This window comes from Amblyomma mixtum, chromosome 1, assembly GCF_055824585.1.
Source record: "Amblyomma mixtum isolate Tamu chromosome 1, ASM5582458v1, whole genome shotgun sequence".
Classification (NCBI taxonomy): Eukaryota; Metazoa; Arthropoda; class Arachnida; order Ixodida; family Ixodidae; genus Amblyomma; species Amblyomma mixtum.
The window spans coordinates 309,523,702-309,548,318 of record NC_143012.1 but is presented as its reverse complement, the minus strand read 5'-3'; the positions used below and the strand labels follow the sequence as shown (position 1 = coordinate 309,548,318).

At 43.7% G+C, this 24,617-nt stretch overlaps 1 protein-coding gene across 1 annotated transcript in view; it reads left to right on the top strand.

Annotated features, from left to right (window-relative positions):
- The window catches only part of LOC149372390 (uncharacterized), a 29,306-nt gene extending 9,890 nt beyond the window's left edge, over positions 1-19,416 (top strand). Inside the window, exons 4-9 of the mRNA XM_089586254.1 lie at positions 1,181-1,273; positions 2,329-2,388; positions 5,780-5,863; positions 10,428-10,668; positions 16,847-17,024; positions 19,210-19,416. Of these exons, the coding sequence (XP_089442380.1) occupies positions 1,181-1,273; positions 2,329-2,388; positions 5,780-5,863; positions 10,428-10,668; positions 16,847-16,980 (612 nt within the window). The 3' untranslated portion in view covers positions 16,981-17,024; positions 19,210-19,416. The remainder of the gene's footprint in view (positions 1-1,180; positions 1,274-2,328; positions 2,389-5,779; positions 5,864-10,427; positions 10,669-16,846; positions 17,025-19,209) is intronic.
- The last annotated feature ends 5,201 nt before the right edge of the window (positions 19,417-24,617 follow it).

Genomic DNA, 24,617 nt, shown 5'->3' with positions numbered 1-24,617 from the left:
TCTCGTTGCAAGTTCAAAGCGAAATTTTTACAGAATTTAGAGATAAGTGACCGGAACCTAAGGTTGTGGCGGTGGGTGCATGCAGTATAGGGATCAAATTATTACGGGACGCGCGCTCTCGTAAAAACGCTCATTGCACTTCTAGCTCGTGACCCAGTCGATAGGTATTGTAACAAGCGGATAGATCATGCAGGTGTCCTCATACCTTGACACATTACAGGCGTCTGCATTACGTCACTGGGGCAGAAAAAAAGACTTTTTCCCAAACATTTTCCTTCTCCAAACCTTGTATCGCGATAGTATATGAAAAATTCCATGCTTGGCCCCATTACGCTGCCCACTAGCTCTGCGCTGAAAATTTCATGCATCCACAATGTAAAAAAAAAAAAAACCTCAATGACGCGTTCTAATTTTGCCCAGAATTTCACGTGATTCCCTCACAAGTGTGACAAATAAGCTAGCAATAAATTAGTATGTAGAAAATGTGCGTGTTTGTTCTAGCAAAAAGGTTTAGCTCAAACAGACACTGACCACGAGAAAAACGACACACGCGCACACTCGCGCTAGCTGGCAACTGCTTTCATTGGCCGAAGTGTTGCGTGACAAAGATGGCAAAGATGGATAATAAGTGGTTATGACACAGCCAAGATAGCAAAATGCATGCGCAGGGAAGCAAGGGGCGTAGCACATTAATACAAATTTTCTTAAGTTTTTCTTTTTATTCGATCAACGTCGTCTTTATCGCGGTCGGTGCCTGCTTGCGCTAGAACTAATATCCATATGCACCAACTCGCCCTAAAAGAACTTGTAATGAAGCGCGCTTTTGTTCTTCAATTTTTTTCGGGATAAAATATGTCTGCAATTAAAAATTTTTTCCATGCTTTCAGCGGTTAAAAATCTAGTGTAGAATGCTAAATGGTTATCAGATTAGTGTTAACAGTACTCTTTTTCACGAGATGGATAACCGTACTGTCTGAGTGAGTGGCATATGGGACATGTACACCAGCTTTTGCCGAGGACACTGTGTATAGCAGTGGACAGCTTACTTTTTCGCTGAATTTTTCTGCTTTGAAGTTCATTCCTATCTTACTCTGCATCTTTGTTTTTATTAGCATTGCTTGACCGCTGCTACGACGAATTCATGTTCAGCACTAAAACTCTTCTGCATTCGCTTTTGCAGGATAACCGACTTCTGTTACTTCCTTGGCTGAGCTTCGTATCCATGACTACGCTTCTAGACGTCGTACTATCACTCTACTTCATCAGAAATTTCGTAAGCCCACCACTTTCTTCTTCTTTTTTTTCTTCTCCTTTGTTGCGCATTATCTACAAATTCGGCAACCCTATCCTTTTCCCAGCGCAGTTTGGAAGGGCCCACCTTAATGTCCCCCCCCCCCCCCCCCCTCCCACTTTCTCGCGCTTACACTCAGCGAAGACGTCGCCTTCACGACTGACATGACCGTTGGTTCGCGATCCGCTTAATTAAAATGTAATCCTCTTTCCCCTAAATCCCTGTTTACTAATTCGATTGTGTAATTACTGCTACGCATGCCCTACTACCGAAGACGATAACCCAGAAAGCGAACCTGTTTAATATTCATTTCGCAAAATCAAAGCTAGGGATCTTTACAGCGGTGGTCAAAGCGGGAACAAAATGGCGGCTATTTTTGTTCTCTCGCGCACAACCAACACAACGCCAACAGTGTGCGTGTTCAAAAAAGGGCACACATATTTTCTGGCTTAATCAACCTCCAGCATTCGTTCAGTTTTCTGACCTCTGAATAAAAACTGCCATCCACAAGACCACAACCACAGGCAAGGTGTGTCATAAGTTCTACGCTCACATGGTGCTGTTATTATAGTATACCGTTGCTTCAAATAAAAGCCCGATGTAACTATCTTGGACAGTTTTGCAAACAAAAGATTGATTTGAAACCTTGTTCAAATATTTTTTCATTTTGGCGGCGAAAGCTTCAAAATTCATGCATTTGGTACATTTATGATGATGTGCGCGTTTTGCAAGTATGTGTTATTAATCGAAAGCATAGGGGGGAAAGCGCTTTAGAAAACAACAATGTTTAAACTAAGCGTGGGCAAAATATTCCATCACAGGATAGCCCGCATGAGTATTTTCAACTCCCCTCATATTGAATGCCTTTCAGCTAAAAAAAATGTCTGATGTATAAGCGTTACAGAATAAGATGACAATACTTGACACCGCCTACACGTCCTACTGCGTGATCCGGCATTTCCCCGTTTTTTTTTTTAGCCTAACGCTCTCTTTCTGTAAAACACTGACTGTGTTCTCAACTCTTGATTATTTTTCAGAAACTCGAGAGTTTTGTGGTCGTCATGTACATCATTGACTACACCTTGTGTTCAATCAACGTAAGTTACTACAGTTTTCTGTCGTGGTATTATATTGCTGTCGTTAGGTTCTGTGGAGAGAAAATTAAGATCACCGCGTAAAAATGTCAAGTTTAAAGAGGGCTCGACAGATTTTTCTATTCGTTTAAGTACAGCCAGCTTGCTTTGTAAGCTGTGCGTATACTGGGATTTTTCAGGGAACGGGTGTGACTGTCAGTTTGTGGGGCATTCGTTTTTTTTTTTGTTCTTCACCCTTTCGATAGTAAAACTCAGAACAATAAGGGCGTTCATTTACAAGCATTGAGGAAGACAGCAGCGTCTGAGAGTCACGGCTGTGTCCTGCTTTCAAGAAACCATACCTAAACATGCGTTAAAAGGACGAGTGGCAGCGGGACATTGATTGGGCTTGTCAGTGAGGGCGGACGTTTCCTCTTTTATATTTTTCGGCACTGCTCTTCTGTCAAAAGAACATTGCGGAAACGAGCCCAATCTCAGGGTATGTCACTCTAAATAAAGCACCCTTTTCAAATTCTAAACCTCTGCATGAAGGAATGTTATGTATACTCGTACTGCTCGAGGGGTCGGGATCTGATTACCCCTCATTCCCCCTTACGTGATGCTGTCTTGCGAAAGAATACCAGATCGAATTTAGAGGACATTTTACGGTCGCAGTGTCACCAAAGTGCCTTCTGGCGGGTTTGTTGGCGCATGTCGTCCATTTTCAAACTGCACTTTTGTGTGTATATGTGTGTGTTTGCATTCGCGTGTGCGTGCGTGTGTGTGCATGTGTGTGCGTGCGCGTGGGTGTGTGAATGTGCGTGTCCTCTCACTTTGTGCTCGTTGTTCCTCGAAAGAATAAATAACAAGCTATAAGCTGACGAAAACAAGCTCTAGCGCTGTTCTGACGGGAGGTCACCGCAAGAACGGCAGAAAATGGAAAATGAATGGCTTTTCATATTACGGCGCTTGTAAAACCGCCATTCCAAACGCATTCGGAAGCGGCTTTTTAAAGGCGTATAAACGTATGCAACTCGTAAGACGTTGCATCAGCAAGCCTTTTTTTTTTCTCTTTAAAGTGGCTGTGTTATTTCAAATTCACTTTATTTTAACTCGCAAGCACGTAAGTCGAGCTTTGTGCTTTTAAACTGTAAACCGTGTGCGGGAATTCAAAGCATCCGCAACCAGGCAAAACAAAAAAGAAGCGCGGTTTCAGGTCGCAAGCCCGAAGGCATGGCTAGAATAAAACAACAGTCAGCGAAGTTCCTGAGTGCTGAACTTGAGCGTTTAGTCGATGCGCGGCGCAACGTTGACGGCAAAAGTCGGGGGATAAAATATGGTCCTTCCCTTGTACCGACATTTGGCGTTTCACTGCACTCCCCCCCCCCCCCCCCCCCCCTTTCTTCGACCGTTTCGGACTGGGGAGCAGCACCCGCTGTCACAAGCCCATGTCGTTTTGCTTTGTTACAGGCAATTGCGCAAGCCGTTTTCACTTATCTCGTAAAGTTTCTGTCTTCACAAAATGCAAAAATATCACGGACTGCTTGCCGACCCCGACCAATAGGAAACTTTATTCGTATTAGTATCGATTTCCGAAACTTGATTCGTATTGATTATTCGTAGGAGTGTAAAAAAAAATCAATACGAAACTAAGGTTTTTCTAGCCGGTTCCTCCATCGCTGGTTGCTATACACGTAACGTGTTCTAAGTTCTGTCTTACCATGATCTCAACGATGTCTCAAGTGAAGAGCAGTGCTAACTTCTACTGATTATATTGTCGAGCGCTTCATACGTTCCATTGTTTATACCCGCAAAACTCTCCATTCTTTTTATTTTCCTTTTTACTTGCATGCTTTATTCCTTGGAGAACGGAGCGTAGAAATTAGAACATAAATGGTGTGAGAGTTGTACTGATTTAAAACCATGCTTATAGCTAGTTCGGACAGTTTGTTAGAAAAGATAAAGCGAGGAAGAGTGCTTTATTCTTTTAGTCATCGTGATGACATAGTGCGGACCATGCTTTACATTATTTACCACATTATAACGCCTTCCCTTTGTGTTATATATATTATTGCCATAATAAGAAAAAAGACTTAAATATAATTGGAAGTAGAAGGCGCCACAACAAATAAAAAAAGAAACAGCGTTTGCTCTGCTCTAGGTAACTTGAATCCCAATTTATAATAAAGAGAATATCTGCCCGAGCTTTTATCAGAATATTACTGCTCTCAGAAGTAAATGGAGACACAGGCCATTGTTTGTAAGAGTTCTTTTCGCAATATATTTCTTGCCCCTTAGCCATTGGACGTCTGCGCCTTCAATTTCAGCGCCACCGCGAAAAAAATGGTGGACATTTCTGACCGCACAGCATCAGCTACCAGTGAGGAAGTAGTAAGAAAATGAAGCGGGAACTGAATGCTACAAAATATTGCCTACGAAATGCTTGACCAGGTTATAATGTAATGAAATAAAACTGAAGCAGTTTCTGCAGTTCCTCAACGAGAACAAAAAATGCCAAAAAACGGGCAATACCGATAGGTTTATCTAAGGGCGAAATACACAAAATTATGTCACAGTTACGCTTCGTCTGTAGTGTAAGAAAGCGCTGGAAAGAAAAAGCAAAAGAAATCGGTGAAAAATTTCACCTCCGATTATAAACTGATGCCTCCAGTCTGCCGTATGCAGCAGCTTCGGAGCACTGTGGGAAAATAAGCTTCCACCACGGCTCTGAGTTCGATTACAAGTGCAGCCAGGTACCCACCGGTGATACAATGGGCACAAGATTTCCCTGGCCTGGTACTCGGCTTCTCACGAGTGAAATGCTCTTAAAACGGGTCGTTTACCCAATCTTGTGAAAGGAAAAGACATTGTTCTTTGGCGCTTTTTGAAAAATGCTGCCCCTGTGCCAATAAAATTAATCATCATCGTCACCACCACCACCACCATCATCAACAGCGGCAGCCTCAGTCCTGCATTTTGCGTGGGCTTTTAAGCAATCTCAGCTTACAGAACTTCTGAGGCGCAGCAAATGCTTCTAAAATACCGTTTTTATACTTCACCGCTGCCGTCTGGACAATTTCTCAAAATTTATCATTAACGAGCCTAGCCATTATAAACTTTCTTAGCCTCCGTCCACTGAACGTATCTAATGTTTGAGCGCTTTTTGATCAATTATGGTTTAGAATGTGGTTTGCCCTACGCATTATTTCCTTCCATCTGCCTGTTTTCTGATATTCATTCAAGTTCACACCATTTTGTTATCTAATACCTCTCCCGAAGGCTGTACGAGAACAGTTATTAATGATGATGATGATGAGAATATAAAGACAGACGGATTGAATTGAATTGAAAGACATGGGAGATTTCTGGGAATTGTTGGCTACCGGAGGCCTAATGCTTGTCTTTTCTGCCACAGATATACTGCATACTCTGCGTGCTTTCCCAGTACCAACAGTGTGCACGAGAAAGGCGCACCATTGGCCTCGCAAGCAGCGCATCGGTGAGTCTCTGGGATACGCTACTGAGACATGCAAAATCCAATATCTGCGCGCCACATTGCTCAAGTGTTCGACGGCATCGCTCCCACGTGTACACTTCACAGGGTGCTTGATGTTTGGATAGGATTAATATTGCCGCGAATCTTTGTAGCGTTTGTTTGCAGTGTTTGTTCATGCTTCAAGGCTGCCGACACGCCGCTTTATCGCTTCGTTTGTGACGCAAGACGCGCCTAGACTTATCTCGATTGATCGCATCCAGGCGGAGCCGGTTCTAGTTTGTGCCAGAATGTTCTAGTACCTTACCAAGCTTTATGTCGAATGTTCGCTGTCAGCTTTAAAAAGAGCACGGCCGACAGCGGCGGTCATTCTGTTCGACGACCGCTGAGCACGCTTGTTGCTACGCCGCCGCCGAGTGATTCAGTTCTTTGCGGGCGCAAGTCAGCCCGAATAAAGAGTTCCGTTTCGAAGACATCCTCGTTGTTTTCCTGTTCGCCGGACTGCAGTCACCACTACGTGACAATATTCCATTTGCTTTCAAGAGTTTGTTTCGAGTCCCAGGTGGGTGCTTCGACTCGTTTGAAATCCCCCTCAGAATCACGACTGATGTGGCCCTATACGACTATCGTCAAAAGTAAACGGAACAACACCGTTCCGCGATATATTTGCACTGGCTTCCAAAGCATCAGGAATTCTGGGGCGAAGAATATTTGCGCACAGAATATCTGCATAACAGCATAATGCGATGCTTCACCGAATTTTGATGTCCGAGCCATATATTTTTTAACTGACACCGCTTCTACGATCGGACAAAGCAAATGGGGAACAAGAGGAATGAAATGCTAATAAAAACACAAAAAATTGCTTCTGGAACAAAAATGGCCGCAAGGTTGAATAACAGCACTAAAGGAAAGTATTCGCGTCTTCGCAGTGATATTAGCCTGTGCTAATATTGAGCTTCAACCGGCTAAGATGTTCCAGTTTTGTTTTTCTTGTTTGAGTTGTCTTGTTCGCATTTCATTTGTTTCTGATAGTAGGCCTGTGCGGAGGACACGTGTACCTAGCGGTAAAAAAACAAGTTCTCCTTACAGACTGGAAACGCTGCAAGCATTCATAATTTTTAAGCTTTTGCTTCTTGTTATCGATATGGAAAAGGTAGTAATATTTAGTATTTCTTTCAAATTACGAACTGCGATTCTGGTTCGCTTCCTAAAGCATGGCACTATGCCTCTAGTGTTCTGAGCTGTCTGTCTTGTAACATATCTGTGACGTGGCTGTGGCCATAATGTAGAGTCGAGAACAAAAGTATCTGGACCACGTTTTTCTCAAAGCTCATAGCTCTGCTATTAGCAAGCGTCTGGAGACCACACTTGTGGAGATGAAAGAACAGAATATTGACTTTCACCTCCACAAGTGTGGTGTCCAGCTGCAGGCTAACAGCAGAGCTATGGGCTTTGTTTGAGAAAGACGTGGTCCGGAGACTTTGTCCCCGACTTGACGCCGCATGCTTTTCAGGTTATACCATTGGGCTGTAGAGTTCAAGCGCCTCTTTATTTATAGCCAGATTCGTTATATCCGGCGTAACCCACTAAAATTCATTACACCTGAATTTAGCACACGAAAGTGCGTTTTATCCAAGGTTAACAAGCGAAAGTTCATTATATACGAGGTGGCATACTAAGGTTCGTTATAACCGATGTAGTGTGCTTAGTTCTTATAAATAGCACACTAAGTTTGGTATTAGCCCGGTGGGTAGCCTGCCACCTGCCATTGTCTAGTGACAGAAAGATTCCCACTGGCTACTGACAGCTCAAAGCGATGCTTTCAAAGCACTCAGTGGCGTCACTGTCGACTTTCCGGTCATAGAAAACTTTGCGCTATTGTCTACTCACTAATGTCAAGTGAACACAGAGTCCCTTGCTGCACACTCAAGTCTTCGTACTGCAAATTAAGGCGCTCCTTCATTAGGAAAGTCAGTGCAACTTCTGTTGGTTGGGCAACGCACTTTTGTAGCACACTATAGCGTTCCATCTTGAAAAGGTCTCTTAGACTCACATGGTCGTAACCTTGCTTTCCCTAGGAAGCACTCAGTGAGAATACGTTCACTGTATGCTGCTTTCTTTAAGCAACTGACTTGTTTTCTTGTGGAGATTGCAGTGTCTCCTGTTTCGGCTGCTTTCAACACCTGCATAGAATCAGTAATTTCTTTGCTTTCGAAGCCTTAAAAGCGCTCTTTACTTTATCATGGTCGGTCTACAGTCTTTGCAGCGCGCTCCCCAGAGAAACAGCATTCATTCTGAGCCGACTTCACTTGACTCGTCCAAAACAGGCGTGAGGGAGAAAGCAGTATGCCGTTGCTCGGCAACCAGCGCACAATTCTTGTTCGTTTCTAATCTTACTTCAAGAGCAAGTTTCTGATTGCCGCCTGAAAGGTGACTTGCGGTTACATTCGGGCTTTCTCTGGCCCTTTCACAATTGGCGAATGTGTTAGGAGCCTTACCATATACAGCGCGTTGAATGCGGCCGTTTCTTGCTTGCTTCGCATTTTCCTTTTTCCCGTATTGGGTAGTTAGGAAAACAATTGATCAAATCCTGAATCTTCAGCTTCGTGGGCTTCTTTTAGTGCTGTTCAGTAAAATGCAGTGAGCATAACAAAGATTTTTAACTTTGCTTCCATACCTTCCATACCTTTAATTTCACGCCGAACTCCTCACGCGAATTTTTTTTTTGTAAGCAACTGCTTTCTCACAAACACAGATGAACTCTAAGAATGGTGCGCGGCCAGTGTTCTCCTACGCCTTCACGAATGCGTTACGGCGCGAGCCTGTGTAACTATAGTGATGTTTCATTACCTAAACGACAATTTCCTCTAATAGTCTAAAAAATTCTATTTTATGACGATCTTCTCTGCAGCACCTTGAAAACTCCCGAAATTTTGTAAAAATGAGGCAATTTCAGTTCTTAAAATTTTATGTTTCCGCCAAAATTTTACTCCTCAAATTTCCTAAAAGAGAGAAACCTCTACGTATCAATCATTACAGTGTGCAGGTTCATCCCCAATCAGAGTTCGCTTTTTCTTTCTCATGAAAAAAAAGTTCTTGAGAAAAAATACGATATTGATGGATTTTCAATGTGGAGAAGTGTACATGATGTAAGTGATTACATCTAAAGCTCTTAATTTTCGCGATTCTTGCACCACAAACACATTTCTTAAAATATGGTTAAAACCCTATTTCTCCCCAAAATTGCCCACTATAGGTAACACGCAAGGGCAAGGGAATGAGGGGCTCGTCAAGATACACGTATACTGCAGGAAAGGGTACAGAGAACGTACGCTTCCATGAACAAAGCAGAAGACAACGCACGAAAACGGAGAGATATTCTGTGCTTATTCTAGAGGAATGGTCTTTCAGCTGGTGGCCTTAAACCCCTCTGAAGCTTAATATTAATGGCGTGACTTAATCTGAGCGCATGTTCGAAAAGTAACCTTTAAAAGCGATTCGTCATAAAACGGGTAGTGACTAGACGTTGATTAGGCATCATATATCAAGCGCTATCCACGTTAATACAGTCCCGTTACAGGGTAGTTGCCCGTTTAAATAGCCTCTGTGGTCTTTAACGACTGTTTTGTTTGTGTGAAAGGCAGGCAGGTCTTGCATGGACGCGAGGTGCTTCGTGAGAGACTGACAGCTCAAGCGACAAAATAGTTTTAACAGATGAGAAAAAAAAAATTGCCGAATGGTTTCTTTCTGCGCAACCTTTAATTTCTTTGTTGGTTGTGAGATACAGCGCAAAAAAACGGGGCAATTTGCGACCTACACAAAGACTAGCGCTTATAGTATTTATAGTATTCATAGCATTTATAGTATTTACAGTATTTTGCTGCAGAAAAAGGCCACCAAAAACCAAAATTAATAAACAACCCGGACAACCCGATTTGTACAACGCGATTTGTACCCAAATTTGAACTAAAAAAAATCTTGTGATATTTACCCCCTGAGTTCTGAAAATAAAAATAAAGTCCTAAGGACAAGGGCTCTTTTTAAAGCTAGCAATCAATGTCGTTGGCTGTTTTTGCTGCCATCGGTTGCGTGTGAAACTATTAAGTAGGCTAAAGTAATGGACCAGGAAAAACAGCTTTCTAGAGTGTGGCCCAAGACATTGGTTTCATCTCTTATCTGCTCTATTTTTTTTTTTAATGCGAGCGCATTATATGGCTATGTCGCGTCAGCAAAAAGTGCGCGCAAATTTGTCCGCATGATTACGCCGTTCCCTGAAGTTAATTAATTGTGTAAAAGTGTCATTGGGACAGGTAATGTATGATGAAATGTTGCCACGGGAAACATTTGCGTGACAATGCGCAATTAGTTAATTAATTAAACACGAACAAAACGCGAAAAAATACAATCAGATGTAAAATTAGCCATGGACGTCGACATAGTACATGGACGTCAGAACAGCTCACGTACGTCGATACAGTATGTGGACGCTCTGTTTTCGCATAGCTCCAAAGCGACTCACCGCAGTGATCTCTAAGATTGCTTTTTTTTTTTCGTTGTTCTCGTCAAGCCCAAGGACCCGGCGCCGGTGATACAACGCGACGGGCCAAAGCTCGCTGGCCTTCCTCGCATCGCCAGTGGCATCAGCAGCCACAGCAGCAACCGCTGCACTTTCAGCCGCATCGCGTCGTGGCCCGGCCGCAGGATCGGACGCAAGGCGGCGCCCTTCCCTCAGAATGGGGCACGCGTCTCGCCCTGCAGCTTCGTGTCCTTGGCCATCCCTGCCGTCACGTTGACGACCACGGCCACGGGTAAACGGCTTCTCTCTTGTGCTCACTTCGCGGCCATCCCGTATCAAGAAACCCGTTCAGAGCTGCTAATGATAGAGCTGGACTCAGCTTGTCAGGGGCTGCTATATTCATCAGGCATGCGACACAGCTGGTGAAGCGAGCGGAGGTGACCGCAACGATGAGGCAAGCGGTGTGACGTCATACCAAACGGCGGCGGCAGCTCCACAGCGAGACGCGCGGTGTGACGTCACGCCAGATGGCGCAGCGAGCGCGGCGTCCGCCAGCTGCGGCGGTTGCTAGGCAACGGCTCAAGGTCGCTCTCTGTGCCTCCTCAGAGCACCGCCACAGCGAAATCGCAAGTTCGTGGCCAATGTAGCTTTCGCTACAAAACTACTCCGAAACTTGTGCAGCCTACCCTGCCCCTAGAAGGGAGTGTGCTAGAGGACATCTTACTCCCTTTTTACTCCCTTATAGGCTTATTCGTGTTTAGAATGCAACGTATAGAGGCGCCGATTTCATTGAGCTGATGCGCCAAACTTTCGGTTGCGTGTTTTACTGTATGGAATGGTGTCTAGCACCTTCCGGTACACACTGATCACCACTTGAAATTCTCCTGCTTCCAGCAAATAATTTAAAATTTATTTAGTCTCTAATGCGTTCTGGTTTCGGTTTCAACAGGCGAAAGACGCCTAGATGCGAGAGTGGGCCCAGACTACGTGAGGCAGAAAAATAAAACCAATATAATCACTGTTTTTTTCTTTTTCATTCATTGCAAACATTAATGCTATCAAGGCCCAAGAGCCTAAATGATAATGAATAAAGAAACAGTTATATATAATGCGGCTTTTTCAGGCCTCAACTGCCCTCAAGTCCACCAACACGTCACGGGCCCCGCCCAGGCTGTGGAAACCAAAGAACCCGAGAGAAGACATTAAATTATAAACTATTTACCAGGCATAAACGAATTCTACCTATCAATTGTGTTAACTAATTTATTGCGCATCAATAAAAAGAGCGAACACAAAATTAAAGTTTGGAGTCTATTTGGAGGACAATTTGGGATCTTTGAAGAGGTCTTTTTTTTATATAGTGGATTTGGTCTGGATTGTAGCAAACAGCTAATGCCGGTCTGGCATATATAATGCAGCCATGCACTTTACGTAAAAGAATGAAGTAATTTGATGATTTGTGGTCAGTGCTACGAGTTAGAAGCCTATGCCGCATGGAGACTATGGTGACGGCGTTTTAAATGCGATAACTTTAAAACGGTCATCGGGGAAAAAAATGTGTCATCGATAATAACATTCGTCCATTGGCTAAAAGGGAGTGACGTCACCAGAGCGGATAACACCCATTGGCTGGTGTGAAGTGGCATCACTTCTGGTAAAAGCATTAATAGCTTCTCATTCTATCACCTTGCAAAAGTCAATACGAGCGCCTGTAAATTTTTTTTTACGCGGCTATTTCATCAGCTGATCTGTTTTACTGACGACCCAAGGCTAAGTATCCGCTGCGATGTTGGTTCTCATAATCCCTCGGAGAAGTGGGGTCGCTGTCTTTGTGGTACCACGGTAAATTGAATGTCATCGTTAGCTGCGACAACCAAACAACCTATTTGCTGAACAACCTGTTTGTTGGAACTGTAGTTTAAGCATTTAACGTGTAACGGGTCAGTGTTAACCATTATAGGCCACACAGGAGTTACACCTCTCGACGTAGTGTGTAAAGCCGTATAGCTGAGTACATTTCATACGTCGTTCTAAGTATTGTTGAATAAGAATGAAAGAAAAAAAAAGGTTATGAACAAGGCTCCCATGGGGCAGTCGAAACGTCATCCCATCCTTTCTTTTGGTCGGCGCCTTCTATTCGTCATAAGTCACAGTAAGAGTTAAGGTTTTGCATATACATGTTTTTTCACTTAAGACCTTACAGAAGTTTTAAATACACGCTTTTTGAATTCTAATGGCACTTTTTCACCATTGTGTTTTCAGTGGCGTAGCATATCAGAATACAGCTAAGATGTGCTAACTAGTGGGCTTGTTAACTAAGAATAAATAGTTAACTTTCTAGCTATTGCTCTTAGGCTCCTTAATTACCGAGAGAAGTTTTGCCCAATGTAAGTAACCGCCATAACAATTTTTATCAATTCGAAAACGCGGTTACCCTCCGTGCTGTGGCCCAACAAATTTTCGCTGTTTTGTCAAGTTATATGCACTAGAGGGGTTGCTTTGCCAGGAAGCTTCTCGAAAGTGCATGTATTTTGTCGTGGTGTATTTTGACGCGCAATCTCCTTTAACGCCTATAACTTTGTGGCCGAAAGCTTTTATCTCCTTCTGAAGCCGAAAATGTACTTCAGTTATTAGTCTCTGCAGTTAGCATCATGTAAGAGTACTCCTCTTTGTCTATAAAAACCTCAAAGAATCTTTGCTTACAAAGACCTTTACCAACATAGCTTCAAATTTATTTAGGTAGGCTACCATTTAAGTTCCTTCACGACTGATTTTTTCTAGACGTTTGAAGTATTCCTGCTCCTTTCATGTTAGATTCAACAAGAACGCGACATTTTGTGGTTTGACAAACGGGAATTGACGTAAATAACTGGGTTTGTCAATTTTTTTAGCTGTTATAAAGGACGTTACTACTGTAATCAATTTCACATCCACCTAAGCGCCACTATATGTCTACAGCATTTGTAAGCATGTTTCTGGGCTCAGGTACATCTTAGTGCTACTTATTTCCTCATTCAAGACTTTCTTTGCTTTGCTACACCAACGAAATGAAATCAACTGCATCGAACGATTTCACCTGATCAGATACGGGCTCAGCCTACTGTCGGTCAGCCATGGCGATTAATTCAATTCCAGAAACATCTGCTGTAATTGGTCAATGGCATTAGGTCTGTGTCGTGAGACAACGTCGCTCGCACTGTGTTCTCTGCGGGCGCACGAAGTGTGAGCTCGCGGTAGCATAATGACTCTTGCAGTTTTTCAAGGACACTGGCCGTCTGTGTTAGTGGCATGAGCTACCTTTTAGTTTCGAGACATAGGCAGAGTAATTGCCGGCATAGTGAATGCAATGCATGTTTGCCTGCACGCTAACAAAACCGCACCCCATATCTAGGGGGATTCTTCGGTTGTCAAGCAGGTTTTATCAGCCTTCATTCCTTACTATATGCCTGTAAACTATCATCCATCCAGGCAGCCGTGGCTAATGCCAGGATACTGCGAGCAAATTGCATTTAAAAGGCACTCGATAAAGAAGGTTCCCTGCTTCAAAATCGTCTCCACATTGAAAGTTTTGAAAAAAAAAATTGGCAATACCATTTGTAAACAAATTGAAATGGACCAAGAATCATAACTACGAACACACGTAATGCAAAAAGAAAATCACGCCATGCTTGAGTTAGTGGAAACGACCTCGCAGACCAGAAGCTGAGAAAGAAGCCGAAATTGTGGGTCTGTGCACTGATGCGTCCTAGCGTATGCGGCTCTGGGAAACGCTCACAAAGTTCGCGCACACTCACTAATTGCTGCTTCGCTATTGACGGCGAGAAGCTGAACTCAGCCTGAACTCCGACTGACGAGCTCTGACAAGACCCCGAGGGAGCTCAGCCGCAACTTGGAATAGTCTGACAGTTCCTCCGACTTGTTCCTGATGTCAGCTCGTTAGACAGCCGCTTGACTGGAAGAAACGAGTGGGCAGCGCCCGCCGGTATCCCGCAAGGCTTGTTAGGTCTCCTTTTAGAATCACTAGCGGGTCTGCCACGAGGTGTGCCTTTATCCGAGCCCCGCACTCCCTTGCGGTCAGCCTCAGCTGCCCTTGACTGTCTCTTGCGTGTCAGCGAAACGTTCCTCTACGTGCCGCGGTTGGCATCGTAAAAGCCCGCATTTTCCTGCCCTAATTACAGTCAGTAACCCATAAAAAAGAAGAAAAAGATTGAATGTTAGCAACGTAACGTAATCACTTGCTGCGAGGGTCTCTGAGCCGCATGTACAGCAAGAAAACAGCTAATCCAATAAGCTTATTTATGCGAAAGAGTGAAGTGGCAAAGCTGCCGCGGTTACCGAGCATTAACGACGAATGAAAATAATCCTAATGAGACGGGGTAATTACGGCCTATATGATGAAGCGAAAAGCAAGCAAAGTCACAATCATGATTAATGAGGAGTTCGTGGGCAGGAAAGGAGAGGTGAAAAAATAAGCCCGCATTTAAGATTTGTTTACAGAATTAGATTGTTGCAGGTATCACCGAGGAAGAAAGGAAAAAGAAAAGTTGAAATAAACCTCGTTTGTGCGCATTCGAGCATTATAATCACCTTGCTTCGCCACCTTCGACAAACTATTTATATCACATCCCGCAAGAAAAGGGCCGGGCGTATTTGTGCGTGCGAAAACCGACACTCCGTCAGATTTTATGTCCTGTGCTCCGCGCAAGTAATAAAGGCGTAAATCTCGTACTTCCCGCGTTCTCTCTCTCCACTGTGGCAGTTCCGGATGAGCGAGCCCATTTATCAGAACGATGTCAGTGGAGGCTTTTATTTCTTGTCTCATTTCGTATGCGCGACACGGGGTTCTCTGGACGCGGCTCTCGAAGCCTGCAATTTGGGTGACCGTTAAGAATGATCCGTCTTGCTTCGCCAGAATGATAGCGACGCCACATGCAACTCTCGCTTCCTTCTCCCATTTTTTCTTTTTCTTCTTCCTGCTTGGGCACTTGCAACGACGCGTCTTGTAATGCACCATGATCCTTTCATTTTTTTTTTCCTTTGGTACGTCAGAAAGTTGTTAGTACTTTGTGCCTTTAGTTTCTGGTGCGATTCACTGTCCAGCTGAATAATAATGGCATGAAAGGTTGATTGAGAGAGGTGGTCGTTGGCTTGATGATGATGGAGGGGGGGGGCAGGATATAAGCTTCAACTGGGCGGTTTCACCGCCATGAACATCTGAACATTTTACAGTGATATTTCATATTGTTTGGTTTGGTTCAATAGGTTCTATCCAGAATCGACTCTGGATAAGATTGACGCCGTAGTGGAGGGCTCCAGAAAACTTCGACCACTTGAGCTTCTTTAACGTGCACTGACATCGCACAGTACACGGGTCTCTACTAGAGCATTTCGCGTCCATCGAAATTCGACCGCTGCTGCTGGGACCTAACCAGCGTCTTTCGGGTCAACAGCCGAGCGCCACAACCACTGATCCACCGCGATGGCTTATAGTTTCGTGCGCTATGTTTTAGGCAATAAATGGCGTAGTATGTCTTATTATAAAATCCTGCGTTTACCCATCGGCCTATTATGATACTATTCGAAAGTGCAAAAGAGAGCAGGAGCTCTCCAGAATGTAAAGTCATCTGCCACATGCCCTAATATAAATTTATTTGGACAGTCTGTAAACTGTCTGCGGGCAAATTTATAAACAGTCTAAGACAGCTTGTAAATTTACGGTCGCAAATTTTTGTTAGTCCTTCCTCTGTAGAGCATTCTTGTAACGATGGTGTCGATGAACTGGCATACCGCAGTGACTAAGCAGGCGCTTGCATCGATAGAGGGTTGAGGGAGGTCGATGGCAAAACCATCGTCGTTCTTTCTTCCTCCCAGAGCGAAGCGGAGAGTGGTTATTTTATTCGGGCACAGAAAAACTATTGGACACAACTCTACGTTACATACCTGCTACCCGCGTATAGACCACACACAAGCTAGTACAAACTTTCTACATTTCCTTTCAATAATTACTTTCTCTCTCTCTCTCTAGTACAAACAAAACGAGGAAATTATATGTGTTGTCCCTTTGTGTAGTGTATGTTCCCGTTGGCGCCACAGAATTCGGTAATGTTGAAATGAATAGATATCATGTTTATCTTAGCGGCACTTATATTGAAATTGGTTAGTTCGCACTATGATTAAAAGAGCCAATGTTGCAAGAACGCATCATGGAGTTGATCACCCTGAATGCACTAATAATTCACGTGACCAAAAAAAAAAATAAACTGCAGAACACTTCACGGTCACTGAAAAGAAATCTACTACTCACAGAGATTTTAAACACCCTGTTATTCGCATCCTTCAAATCCGTAAAGCGATAACCGATGTGACTTTCAGGCACAGCAAAGCGAGCGAATTATTCCATGCTGCCTTTTCTACCTACTAATAGTTTATTCGATTCCTGTTGTTAATATCTTTTTCCGTTGTGTTTTTAGGCAAGACTGCGAACGGCGTGAGCCAACTTGTTCAGGAAAGCTCGTCGGCACCTGAATGCCCCTGCGCGGTGGCCTGCCATGAAGAAAACACTTCCAGCGGAGTTCGCCTCTGCACCGCGGAGGCGTCGCTGTAATCCTCAGCCGTGGAGGTCGAGAAGCCGGAGCGTTCCTATAACTGGTGAGACGCCAATGACTAGCGAGAGGCCAATAGTTGCTTCATACTAAAGCCTCCTGAATTACTTTTTATAACGAAGCGGAAACACTTTCAACATCGTTGCCTTGTGTATATGGGTTGTTACGCTTTATTTGGAGAAGCTTAATTAAGCAAAAATTAAGATTTGTTAAGTAAATCAAGCGGAAACAAATATGAGTAGACGAAGAATTCCTGCTGACCAGGTAGACCAACTTAGAAGCGGTCCTCTGTAGCCGTTGTAACAATTTTAGAAGACGTCCGTGCCTGAGAAGATTGAAGCACCCGCTGTATTGGTTTGTTTGCTTTTGTAATCATTCCCAAGATCTTCATTGGAGTACCATAACTATGATTACAACAACAAAAAAAAAAAGCGATGAAGGCACGAATTACATGGGAGCAAAAGTGCACATTTTAGGGCTGTCTGAAGCATGTTGTGCGTATCTACACACTTTCTTTTTTTTTAGCAAACAGTTCAGAATGGAAAGTTGTACAGAGGGGAAAAAAAAAACAAGCGGATAGTCCACGTGCAGGTGCAATTTGTTCGCTCAAGTATAAGCTTCTGTCTGCGCTCGCATATCTCGCTGAATGTGCGTATTATGACATTTGCTGCGGTAGTCTGGTCTGGAACGAGAGGAAACACGAGTGGTGCCGGGCTTTAATTAAATCATTTGCTGTTCCCACGCGCCGCAGACCCCAAGCACGTGCGGCCGGGATTGTATTGATCACCGTTGCTCTGGACGTCACGTCGCGAACACTCGCTGCACCGCGAAAGACTCGTATAACGCGAAGGCAGTGCCATCAGCATATGCCTGATTGCGCGGCGCGTATCTCGGCTGCGAAACGAAGCAGCGCGGCTCAATATTGGTTGCGGGGCGACCGGATGCAATTTCGTTGCCCGACGACCCATAGCTTCCCTGACTGCGCAAACCGACAGAGAGAAATTCGAATATTTCTCCCGCTTGGACGTGCGTCTCCACCTGGTATTCATTGGACTTACTCATATTTATTCAAATTAGGAACCTTATGGAAACGGAACGTTCTATCTCCAGATTCTTTCAAAATGTGCTCTTGATACCCAGTTCGAGCATTTTCCCTCGAAAGAAAAAAAAGTACGAAGGAAGGAAAAAATCGGCTGAAGTGATTCCTGTGAGTTATATGTGCCGAAAGAGAGAAAGGTGCCTGAATTCAACTCAGTAGTGTACACATTGTAAAAAAAAAAAAAACGAAAAAAACTGTCTTCCCTGTTCAAGCTCCGTATGGTGCAGAAGTGGGGGATATTGAGTCTGTTGTTTTTAGTCTAAGCAAAGCTTTATTCTTTCTTTTTCTACGACTACATTTTATCTTTATTTTGTTTTATTCATCCTCCGTTTTCAGCTTAGTAGAAGAAATAAGTGCAAATTATACTAGATTCCCCTCTGCGAACCTGAGGACAATGCCGCAATCCCCGCCGAAATGTGAACGTATGAATAGTTCCTTAACTCGGCCATTTATTCATGAGCATATTTTTTTTTTCAAACATTAGAAGTCAGAACTAAAAAAAATCTCGTTTCCAAAGTAGCGTTTTCAAAAAAAAAAAGCAAAGTTTGGGGCTAAAGAGATACATTAAAAGAACATTACAAGTAAACTTAAGACAAAGTACTTTAAAACAAAATCTACAACGTTGCGTTACCATTACACACCTTGAACATCTTTCGGTCTATGCATGCCTATAGTGATGTTATATTAGGCGCTATCTGAACACTTCGAAACTTGCTGTTATTTTGTGGTTTTTCATACCTTTTATATTCGTGAATTTTTACCACACAAGAAAGAACTGTCACCATTTTTCAGTCAATACCCTCGCGGCCACCAAAAGCTCTGCGTTGGATTCCTTATGGCAGGTTGACATGAGTGAAATGCAAAGGTCAGCCCCTTAGTATAACTTAAAAATTATGCGACACGTTAGTGAGTTATGTTTTGTCCCCCCTCCTTTTGTAATAAGAGCATTGAAGAAAGGTTGAGCGTTTTATTTCCGCATGCAAATAAAGATTTGCCACAAAGCTTTACGTCTAATTACGCTATTCTTAACATCACGTCCTTGCAAAAAAAGAAGCAAAGTCTCCTTTACATATCTTTGCTAAGTTGCATAAAAGTGTTTTTTTCTTTCTTTCTTTTCTTTCACATGTCACAGATCTGGCCTCCAGCGAGACATCTCAGGAAGTTCTATGAAGAAGAAAGTATTTCTTTGGACGTTTGTGGAAGTGGAAGATTTTAAAAAGTTCCAATGTGTGTCAACAGCGTGGTTGAAAAGTACTCTGACGATAGACTCATCAGCGTGTGGATCACCCGGACTTCTCCATGTACGTGGTCTGCCAAGGAACAAAGGCGGACGCATCATATACGCTGTTAGACTTGCGCCGAAGACTTAGAGGTCTTCCTTGGTTCCAGAATGTGTATATGGGATGTCGGTTGTGACGTGGTTGAAAACATCAACAATAACCGCGTTTCACGAATAACCACGTGTCGGCTCCTCGTTATAAGTGCCTACTAAAAATGTATACTACAGATTCTCGCGAACTTTCGACGCCCATCAGAAGAAAAAAAGAAGCAGCGTAAAGAAGTTTCGCTAAATTTTTTAGACTTTTTATGTACTTCGAATGCGTTTCTGCTTACAACATAATGGTACGGAACAGAATGTGTTGGAATACTAAAGTGTTTTTTGTTCTTGACAAATTTTTCACAAGGGACCTATTAACGTTACCTTGTCATGCCCTTAAGACGGAGCTTAAGTGTTCCCTCAAGTGTGTTTTTTTCCCTCTCCCTTGCCCATGAGTTTTATCATCTGTGCATCTCTTTACCTGTGGATGTCTGGCCGGCTCCCTGTCGTTTCTCTTCGCATGCTGACTAAGCCGACAGACGCGAATGAGTTCCCACCTTTGTTCCCTGTGGTGACAATTTCTCGTTATGACCAACGGAGGAGACAGTAAGAAGAGAGTAAGAATTAAACATGGGTCACTATATTTTTGCTAGTTCCTCTCACCAAAAAAGGTGCACCACTGGGGCGTGGTGCATGAGCGCTACGAGAGACCTCGTTGTCTTCTTGGTACGAACGATAACACATTTCCAGCGCAACGCAGATATGGATCCAAGAACGTACAATGACAAGCCTCCCACACCGTCACCGTTATCCAGCAAAGGATGTCATGTTTCCAGCTGCAGGTACTGAAGCTACTTGGACCTGTTCCTATGAAAAGAAACACAGCTTGTTCTACGTAATAAACAGGGCGTGCCAAACAGATATCATTCTACATATCAATTCTCGGATGCTTTTTGCCGTACCCGCATGGCATGTTTCTTGAGAACACAATTCAAGAAATGATTCACCGACCCTATTTTTCGACCCTGAACAAATAGAGATCGCAATTTGTATTGCGCCACTGTTGTAGATAAAGCACATCGATAGGTGAGACCCACCGATCGCAGCCTGTTCAAACGAGTGCTGTGGCACTCTTCGAAAGAAAACACTTGGTAAATAAACGTTTTTGTAGCATGTGCGCAAGTGTAAAATTTATTTCAAAGCGTTATGCTCCGAAGAAAGCCATGAAAATTAATTCCTTTTAATAAGCCTCTTATCACTGGGCAGTAAAGAAGCCTTAAAACCTGACAGCGATGCATGGAGCAAGTAATTTGAATGGTTGTATTACGGGAATAGCTATGCAATGGAGTAATCAACCTATTAATTAAACATCTCAAGTGAGCTCCTTTTATATTGTTAGGTGCCGGAAGGCTGAAGAACTAGACACGATGAACGAGACATGACATGAGAGAAGTGATGATATGATTTAATGGCTGGTGGCCTAGCGCGATTGCTCAGCCCACGGGTCTGCCCTCTTCTTTAGCTTCCTGGTCCATGACACGACCGGGGGCCACCAGGTCGTCGTCCCAATCATGAAGTAGAAAGAACGGCATGGCCAGTGAGACGTGGGACATAACGATGACGATGAGGACAGAAGAAGGTGAAGGGCTTGCCGCCATGATGAAGGAGGAGAGCACGGGAAGCCTAATCCGGGAAGGCTGCAGAGGCATCAATCACCAGAAGCAAAGGAGTGAGGTCCAAGAACGCATCCAGTGGCAGGTGTGGGGTTCTGTGTTCTCACGTGTGGCTGCAGGTCAGTGGAAACTCAGTTTAGGTGGCGGTAGCCTTAGGTAAGTGGAGTCGTCGTCTCGTCTGGTCGGGCCAGATATCGCAGGTTGAGGCTATGCCGGGAGGCGCGAACCAAAGGCACTTCACCCTAGACCCCAGTGTAACACGCTCCAAAGCTCTAAGGCCGTGACGCTTATGACCTCAAACGCCTCCGCCAAATATTACATGGCGGCAAGCCGAAGCATCAGACGTCATGACGGATAGTTATGATTTGTTTTCGTTGCTCTTGTTGTCGTTGTCCTCTCGAAATGTGGCCTTACCTGCGGAGAGAGACTGACAAGAATTCTTTAATTAAAGCAAAAAAAAATTGATTTAATGTATGCGGGCATAGGCGAACGCTGAGCTCTGCGCATCTCTTCGCTTCTTCATGTTCCTAGTTTGTGACAATATGATAGGGAGTGACAGTTCACAGTGCAGAGTGCCTTGTTAGTACATCGCTAAGAAACACTTTATCCTCGAAAATGCCTAGTTAACCTGTTCTGTGCTGCTCCCGTAATACCTTGTTAGGGTTTTGTTTTCATTGCTTTGAAGATGACCACTCGAGAGGTGAGAACAAATTTCCATCTCTGTGCGCCCAACAAGCCAGACGTACAAGGTTGAAGATGCATCATAAACCTGGCGCTCAATCCTATTTGTGTCCCTAAATACTTAAAATTCTACACCATTTGCAGGCATTTCATCGCCTAGGAGGAACCACTCAAATTTATGTTCTCTTCTCATAAAAAGAAGCTTGGGCGTCAATGCCCCAAAGAGTAGAAATACAACTTCTCGGACTAACTGGTTGAGTGCGGTGCTAGATTTCATCGACGCGACAAAGACGACGAACGAAGGAATATGTATTACCCGGGCGACGCCAGATTTAAAGCGTCAGCAATGGATGCCCAACGAGAAAAAAAAAAAAAGCAGCGTCATGTATGATGACAATTGGTGATTGCTCGAAGAGGTGTGACGTCATAATGACGTCACTATAACGCTAGAGACGTCACCTTCAGTAAATGCATCAGCAGTTTCTAATGCTACCGCATTGGCATGTAATTATGTCCTCCTGGGTTTTTCAGATTTATACGAACTAAGTATGAAAACAAGCATAAAAAAGTAGTCCCGTTCATTTGCAGAATGAAGCGAGCATCTCACAAAGACAGCGTCAGATAACCGCGTGTAAAGTAAGAGATCATGCACCGATTCGCCGAAGCTGTGCCTGGTGTATTTCGTATGTCATCGTCTTGGGGTTCTTTCACTCGAGAGCATGAACTCGTCTAACAGTCCGTCATTCTGAGGTTAAAAGAATGTTGCGACGTCACAAAAGGCAACTTACGTCTACTTCATTCGACCTTCTTCAGGACTAACGAGCAGGGACCAACGTAATAAGTGTCGCAAGGGTGCAAGCGAAGGGCTCAGAGCTAGGGAGAGACATTACAACTGGGGAATGTCAGGGTGACAAAAGGTAACGAAGTGCGATGATGTAGATTACTGGGGACGGGCGGCATAGCGACCGCCAAGGTCCACGTTTTCCGCTAGAAAAGAAAGACATAACACAACCGGGTGCGGATGCTCTCTGATTGCTTTTACCGGCGCCGTGATCAGAAGCCATTCATGGACCCTCCAGCTCATAATGCGATGACGAAATGATGGCTCTTTCATGAAAGACGGCGAGCTCCTGGATGCATGACCACTCTGCGCTAATGTCTCACGGCCACTGCCAGCGGCCGAAAGGGCGCCAAGGGCAGCAGTCGAACCCGGAGTCGACAAGAGTCCAAAAATGCGCCTATTTTTTCTCCCTTTATTGTTGTATTGCTATCAATCGTCACTCGGCCACGACGCATTAGTCAAGAAAGATTTCGCGGCAGCATTGTGTCGTGCTCTAGTCATACGATAGAGAGCTAGACAGAGCATTTCTGGCAGGGCGCAGTGATACACTAACGTCGGAAGCAAGAAGGCTAATTCTTTATCCCATTCATAGTTGTTCAGTGAGGCAAGCATAATTGTATATATATATAAAACTTGGAATGCATCATAACTGACATCGATAAGATTGTTTATCGGAACGATAAATATCAGGCGCTGGCAAGGATGGACAAAATTAAGACAGTGCAAATCTCCATAAGACCAATGTCACTGTAAATCTCTATTCGCACATGAAGCCAAGTCCTAGAGCAGTTCTTTTTTTTTTTTTTGCGTACGAGTTATTCTTCTCGTATAATTTATTCTCATCTAACATGTAGACGATCCGGCTCCGGGGGTTGCTGAGCAGACTATCGCGTATGTATATGGCCTGCTACTTGACTTCGGAACCAATTATTTCTGTTGTGGTCTCTCCGAAGTGCTAAAGTTATGACTGGACGTAGCAAGACAGACCGGACTTATTGGCGGAGGGGTTAAGTTCTGACGTCTAAAAAGAGCACTCAATTACCCTGATTGATTTTTGCTAATGGTTCCTTCCGGGTTATTACTAGCAATATTCATTCACGGCATTTATCAGTGACTACATATCATCAATTAATAACAAAATCGTGTCGTATTCGAAATCTGTGGGGCTTGTTATTCGCCTGCATCAGTTCCACGTAGCTTTGGCGAGTGTTCTAGGAGTGCTGAATTTTATTTTGCACTCAGAAGCGCCAGTGAACCGTTATGAAAAAGATGCGGCTTACCCACCATTTTACTTGAGCCTGTCTCCTCTCATTTGATTCGTTCTGCGCTTGCAGGACGAATAAATACTCAAGGAGAAATCACTGAGGAAGGGAAGGTAACAAATATAACCAGTTTTATTTTTACCGTGTTGGGGGATCCGCTCTCTGAATTGTCTAGAATAAAGGTGGTGTCTTTTTGCTTTTATAAGCAATTTTACTAATAACAGAAAATTACAGTACGAATATTTTTAGTCAGAATTCTTTTTGGGGCGAGTTGGTTCATCTCTGGTAAAGGTTTTTACTTGCGCGAATAAACAGGACAAAAATAAAGAAGCATTTTGTGTCTCTTACATGTCTATGGAGTTCTTCATTTTTGACCTTTTTTTTTTGCGCAAGTATACAACTTTACTAGAATATGTTCAGAAAATCGATGATCTGTCATTGATGCCTCGGTAAAAAAAAACACTCACCACATCATGCAATGAGTGCATTCCACGGCATTATTTACACGAAATAAGAACAGTGAATTCTTTACTGCCTTTATAGCCGCGGTTATTGCTAAGCGGAGAAAAAGGAAGAAAAATATTTTGCTGGCTCCAGTTGCCCCATTCTGGCTCTGTGAAATCCGGTACGCAAAGCCACGAGAGCCATACGTGAAGAATTCACTGCAGAATTAGTACAGGAATTACTGAGTTCGAATGTATGGTCAACATTATATTTGCTCTGAGTAAAATATAGTCGGCTTGTACAGATCAGCGGCACTATCAC